Source organism: Folsomia candida, unplaced genomic scaffold (assembly GCF_002217175.1).
Source record: "Folsomia candida strain VU population unplaced genomic scaffold, ASM221717v1 Fcan01_Sc005, whole genome shotgun sequence".
Classification (NCBI taxonomy): Eukaryota; Metazoa; Arthropoda; class Collembola; order Entomobryomorpha; family Isotomidae; genus Folsomia; species Folsomia candida.
The window spans coordinates 9456503-9463115 of NW_019091197.1; the positions used below are offsets into that span (position 1 = coordinate 9456503).

Consider the following 6613-nt stretch of genomic DNA (forward strand, 5'->3'; position numbering starts at 1 on the left):
GACCAGATAATGCACCAACCACCATGAACTTCTTACAAAAGTTCTCTGCGTGCGGAATGGCCAACCTCTGGGACTTTTTTTCGGCGTTAATAGTGTAGTACACTTTACGTTGACCATTGGTGTCTTGTAGAGAAAATAGTGTTTCGTCCAATGACACTAAATACTCACTATTTATATTTGTCAGATAATTAACATAAAAGTTTTTGCAGGTCCGGCGACGATTTTTTTTATGTTTCTTTGTCAGCTGATGAACTCGTATTTTTCTTCGTTTTTTCTTCCCTAAAATTTTAATTTCTCGATGCACACTAGCCTGTGACACTGTGACTCTACGTGACAATTCTCTTTGGGGAAGTGGATTGTCCTTGGAGGTCAGTAGGTCAATTTTTTTAAGCACAGTCCGCGTTAGCACTTTTTTGCATCGTCTTTGAGGTGATGGCAATCGTCCTGACTACGAGCTTCTCGTCCATGACCTTTATTTTTCAGTACATTATGTCTTGTCCCTTTCGAAACTTGTCGTCCTTGATTTTTGAAGTACTTGATTATAGCTGTATACGAATAATTAAGTTTGGAAAGTGTTTTTATGACACCCTCTTGCTATGGGGTCAGTCGGGGGGCCATTTTTGAAACTAGGGAGCTGATTTTTTGCTCACTCCACGTCAATGGACAGGTGTCAATATGTTCAAAATTTGGAACCGAAACTCCGACCCGTTTCGGAGTTACTTAAGATTGAAGTCGTTCAAAAGTTAATGAATCGTTCTCAGTAAAGATTAATTCTGTGCCTGGCCTGCAAAAAACGGCTTTAATAGACGAACTACGGTAAACCCTATTTGCCTTTGGCCAGCAAGTAAAGAGCGGCCTCCAATTTTACCGCTGCGGGTTTTGTAGTTTCGGTACATACTTACAATTAAACTCTTTTGCGTGTAAAACTCAGATTTGCATGGGATCAATTTTATTTAGTCCACCACAAAAAATAAGCATACCCGTATTTTTCATAATGAGCTAAATTGAGCGCCAGGCGCGAATTTTAAACTGCTTTCCAGCCAAAACCAAGGGTCTTAAAAATTGGGTATTTTTTAATTTAAGCGAAAATCGAAAACATGTTTCTTCAAAATTACTTACCAAAATTACTTACCAAAATTACTTATCAAAATTACTTACTAAAAATCCACTTGCAACATATTTTGGAAATTTGAAAATTTCCAGGAATTTTTTATTTTCACAGATTTCAAAAAGGCAAACAATTTTGAAATTCAAATTTCGTGCTATTATGGTTTTTAATTCGTCAAGTAAGTCATTTTGAAGAAACATGAATTTTTTAATTTTCGCTGAATCTCAACAATTTATAGAATTTTTAAAATCCAAGGTTTTTGGCTGGAAAACAGTTTCAAATTCGCGCCTAGCGCTTAAATTCGCGCGCTATGCAAATGCAAAAATATGGGTATGCATATTTTTTGGTGAAGAAAATAAAATTTGTATCATGCAAAGCTGAGTTTTACACGTAAAAGTCCTGTTAGAGTGTCACGTGAGTGTCTTGTCACGCTTTGCTAGAATTAACCTAATTTATTAAGAAAACATGAGGCCGGGCCGGGAAAAATCCCCAGGGCCGGGCCTGGCTAGTTTGGGCACTGTTTATACCTCACGGTCAATTTATAGCTTCGATATCTTTACCGGCGCGTGAAAAAATCACTTTTTTTAATTGCCAAACACTCCTTGGTCCGGATTACGATGAACATTATGGAAAGCGGATGATTGCTTAACTTCTAAGATTACGGTTACGAATTTTAGTAACTTTATGGCATTTTAATGCTGGACTCGAATTAAATAATGAATACGAAAGTTTATAATTCCCAATATTTATTCCACTAATTTTCACGATACATATGCCACAAACTATTCAAATTTTGAATTTTTAGGTTCTATCGGTCTATTTGTTCCGCCATACTTACTTGGAGTTCATTTTCTTCCACTTTTTAACATCATACTCCTGCCGGCACAGTATCCAGTTGATCTTGTCCACAAAAACCATCCCCGCTTTGAGCTGGACCTGGCGGGAGGCGTCGTTGTACACCATGCACTCTGCCCTCGGAATTAGCCCCAGTTCCGCCACTTTTCGCGACAAAGCCTTCATGACGACGATCCCCAATCCACGGCGACGAAAGGCGTCCTCCGTGTGCAGAATTTGAAGCAGTCCGACCGGGGAGTGAACGGCATAACTGGCAAGGTCAGGATCGCCATTTGGAGTGACCGTGTATACCCCCGTGGATCCCAGATTGTGAATAGTTGCGAACAAATGACCCTTTGAATGGGGGAGTGCCCAGTCGTAATTTTCCAAAATTTGGTCAACATCAGCGTTAATTTGTCGGATAGCGGAGACGCTCATTGTAATTTCATCTTTGTGGCTGTCTTGATACGTATATTCTGGAATTAAATTATTGTTGCGGATTTTCAAACAAGAATACTTACAATGAAGAGATTTGAGGTGGTTATCTCGGATTTTCACTGGACTGATTTTAAATTGTTCACGTACAGAAGTAAACCCGCCCATAGTTTTGCGTTTTCCAGAATTTATCATCGCCCATGGTGAAATTTGTTGGGAAGGTCCATAAATTATGTCACGCGAGAGGGGGAGGAGGGGTCTGAGGCTCTAATTATATCGTGCTATGTGACACATGTTAAAGGGGGAAGGAGGATCTAGAAATCACGATTTTTGCGTGACATGATTTATGGATCGTTCCTTTCCATACAAAATTAAGATTTTATCAAAACCTAGCTACTTTTTGACTTTTTACACAATTTCAAAATTTTTTAAAATTATTTGCTCAAAAGTACCTCCCTGAAATGCAATTTTAACAACTTCTAATATTTGAAATTTTAACACTATTCCTTAATTTTTAAAACTCTTAAATTCTTTAAAATAAATGTATTTAAAGTAAAAACGTCTCGAAAAATTCTGACTTAAGCTAAAAATTTATATTAAAATTCTTCCACAGCTGAGAGCACGCCAACATTCTAGAAATCTTATTTTTATACATGAACAATTTATAATTTGAGAGGTCAAATTCCGAGATAACCACCTCGCACTTGTTCATTGAATGGAGGGAGCATTTAACAAACCCTTATCATATTTTAATGCCGTGTCCACATCCAAGACGTGCGCATCGCACGGATTGTCTTTATACTTGATGCCCTTCTTTTCCAATATTTCTCGCAAATAAGAGTCCAGAAAAGCTTGCGGAATTGATCCAAAAATGTGGGTACGATCCCACTCTATTAACTCTTCAAAAGCTTGCATTATTCCAGAATTGATGGGGATTAACTCAGGCTGACGCAATAGGATACAGTATTCACTATGGATCTAAAATGTACGACGGAAAATATTAACTATTTTCGGAAAAGATTATCACACTTTTAATAAATAATTCCGGAAGTTACATTTTTTTGGATGCAAACGACAAAAGGATCGCCCCACTTATCAAAATCTTGAGCTTCGTCATCTTCGTAGAGAAACACGTCCGATATCGTTGGTTCTTTGATAAGTTGGAGGATTTTTTGTCTCACAATGTTCAGAACCTGGTGAATAAAAAAATATAGACACTCTAAATAATTTGGAGAAATTCGTCATCCGTGAAGGTCATCTGCTCAATTTTTTGATAATGTTCAAGGACACGTTTTGTCACCGACGCGAAATTATTAAGTCCAAAACTGGTGTATGAAACACACGTCATTATTTTTAAAAAAGTTTAAATTTAGTTGTAAAAAATCTAGCATTCGGATAAAAATGTTCAATTAAAAAAATAAAGTCAGAAATATGTGCTTATTTCCCTTTTGTGACAAACTCTGTCCTTAATTACCACCCAAAAACAGGGCCCTATTTTTAGTACCTATGCGGGTGACGATTTGTTACTAAATTATCTAGAGCGTACATGCAATTAATTTAAAAATTTTGCTTCACTAAAATAAATTTATTACCTGGCTAGATTTTGGTAAATGTTTCACCAAAGCGGACTCCAATCGGGGTAATTCCTCATCCCCGAGTTCCCTAAATTTACCAGGTTTACGATTTGATCCCATCCTAATTATTATTTCTTTCTCAAGTTCCAACAAACTATTTCATCAGCCAGATGAAGTCAAGTTCGAGGACAGACTTTGAATGAGATTAACTCAATTTAAGCATTTATGGGAACATAATCATAGTCCATATGGTACACGATTTATAAGTAATTTTTCATTCATGTGACTCTGGTTCTCTTATTCAGGTCAAAATCAAGGTTACTCAAACGTGACATAAGTAAATGTATTCATTCCTCACTTGAATGAACATATTCTGACCACAATATCAGCTATTTATTCATGATGCGATTTGCATATGTCTTGTATAATTTACATACCATGTAATGTATGCATATTATTAAACTTCGTGCAGAAAAAGAGCTTTAATTAGATACACAAGTAGTTATTAAGGTTGATGTGAACGAAATGACATGGAAATGTTGTTCACCATGAGTATTTCTTTATTGATTACTAGCTCATAAAACTAGGAGATACATATAAGTCGAGATCTACATGTCTCGTTACCTGCATACGTCTAGTCAAGTATTTAACACGTGAAAGCAAATTAAATTCATATCACTCATTGTCAGATTTCAGAATTTATTCAGGTCCCGTTCGGATCGGGTCTCTTGCATCTTATCTATTTATGTAATCATGCCCTAAACAAAACTGATAAATAAATGTGTGTAAAAAGAGTCTCGATAATACTTTTCGTTACTTTCATTACGAACAATAGCTTTCTGAGTTATGCAGTACTCAGACGAATGCTGAAGTGTATATGTAGATGCACCAATAAATAAACATGCGCATATTTAGAATAAGATGGCAAATTTGGTGCTAAACACATTTGTTGATTCGGTTTTAATGCGCACAACAATAAAATTGTGCACCGTCTCGAGTACATTTTCATACAAAATGCAAACGCGTTCAATTCACTTCAGTCAGTCGTTCAACTCATTCATCGCTAACAAAGGGGACGCAAACCATGTTCAACCCGGATTATTCTTTCACAACCTTGTTTTGAAAGACCAACCCTTTAGAAACCACATTTAGTGAAGAATTTTCGTAGATCCGCAAAATTCAGGAGTTTATGGGTCTCAAAAAAGCTCGGTTTTCCAGCGGAATCTGTGCCTTGCTGCAGCAGCTCTGAGTTTTCACGACTTGGCGGCACCCATAATGTGCTAAAATTTTCGCATTGGGACAAATTTCGCACTAAATTTGGTTGCTAAATAGTTGGTCTTTCAAAACAAGGTTGTGAGAAAATACCCCAGGTTGAACATGGTTTGCGTTCCCATAGTCGATGAATATATGCATTTCAATGTTTGAATAACATTCACATTGTCATCCAGCAAACTTTCACATTCGGTTATAACAAAAACAGAAACTATAAACTCAACAGTTTCATTGTATTGTTCAGAAGAGCCCATGCAAAAGTGTTCTTGCAGAATATTTTGCAAATTGAAGTTGGTGTATGTACATATTTGCATGCATAAATATGCATTACTGTTCAAAATAGTGTTATCTTTTGCAAAGTAAATCCAGTCTTAATTATGTGGTAAGCAAATACATGGGTTAGACATACAAAATCCAGAGTAACTTACTTAATATCAAATTTAGTGCGCATTTATAATCAAAATGGACACTTAATATTATTTTTAAGGGCGTGTGTCGTACAATAGACTTGTTACAAAAGAACAAACTTTTTTGTACAATAGAGAAAAGTGTTGGGTTAAGAAATAAATTGTTTATGGGGCAATTTGAATTGTACTTCAAAATCGAAATAGCTCTTAAGTTTACTGGGGTGTTTGTTTAGTAAAATTTGCAAGGATCTTGTTTGAAACTGCACGTACCAATTTGGTCCGTCATTCGCTAAAATGTTGTATCCACATACGCACGACATATTTGCAATGTTTGTAAAAAGTGTTAAAATTTGGAGTCATTGAATGGCACCTGATTTTATTCTATTACTAGCTTTGTTCACAACGGTACGGAACTAAATAAGCAAAGAGAGAAGCGGCACCATACCATGGTATGGTGCCGCTATGGTTAAAAATGGGTGATATTGCAATATCACCCATTTTTTACTGCTGAATTTCTGAGAGTTCGAAAGGTTGTATATTTGAGGGATAAAAACTTAATTATCTGATGGCAAATATCAATGAGGATTAATTTCCACAATTTAGGGGGTAGGATCCACCAACCATAGAATCTATCAATTTTTTTTACCTTTTGTACTGAAACATTTTGAAAAAACCTACGGGTTGTAAATCATTTTACAGAGTTATTAGTACCTATATATACCATCTAATTGTCGATTTTTCATCTCCCAACGATTTTCAAGTTTGATGGCTTAAAATTTGCGTAATTTTGTGTACATTAAGAATCCGTAATAAAATTGGGGTGGCGCACCAACAGTTTTCCAACGGTTAGATAAAAGCCCATATGTGTGAATTTTTTGCGAATTTTGAGAAATTTGAATTTTCACTCAAATTCGGCCAAATATAGGTGGAAATAATTTAAAACATTATTTTGGACCAGAATTTGGCCACTGCCTCGAATTTTA

At 36.0% G+C, this 6613-nt stretch overlaps 1 protein-coding gene across 1 annotated transcript; it reads right to left on the reverse strand.

Moving 5' to 3' along the window:
• Window positions 1-1837: 1837 nt before the first annotated feature.
• On the reverse strand, window positions 1838-4158 carry LOC110849827. Its single transcript, XM_022097281.2, has 4 exons — window positions 3970-4158; window positions 3433-3570; window positions 3115-3355; window positions 1838-2418 (listed from the first exon to the last, which is right to left on the reverse strand). The coding sequence occupies exons 1-4, from the start codon at window positions 4069-4071 to the stop codon at window positions 1943-1945; spliced, it is 957 nt and encodes a 318-aa protein (XP_021952973.1). The 5' UTR covers window positions 4072-4158; the 3' UTR covers window positions 1838-1942.
• Window positions 4159-6613: the final 2455 nt, after the last annotated feature.

What these genes read in the sequence shown, in the direction of transcription:
- LOC110849827 (XM_022097281.2), bottom strand. Translation starts at nt 4,071, where the DNA reads ATGGGATCAAATCGTAAACCTGGTAAATTTAGGGAACTCGGGGATGAG. An exon ending in ATTTACCAAAATCTAGCCAG is followed by an intron (nt 3,571 to 3,969) that starts GTAATAAATTTA and finishes TTTATTCACCAG; the next exon opens with GTTCTGAACATTGTGAGACA. An exon ending in GGCATTAAAATATGATAAGG is followed by an intron (nt 2,419 to 3,114) that starts GTTTGTTAAATG and finishes ATTTAATTCCAG; the next exon opens with AATATACGTATCAAGACAGC.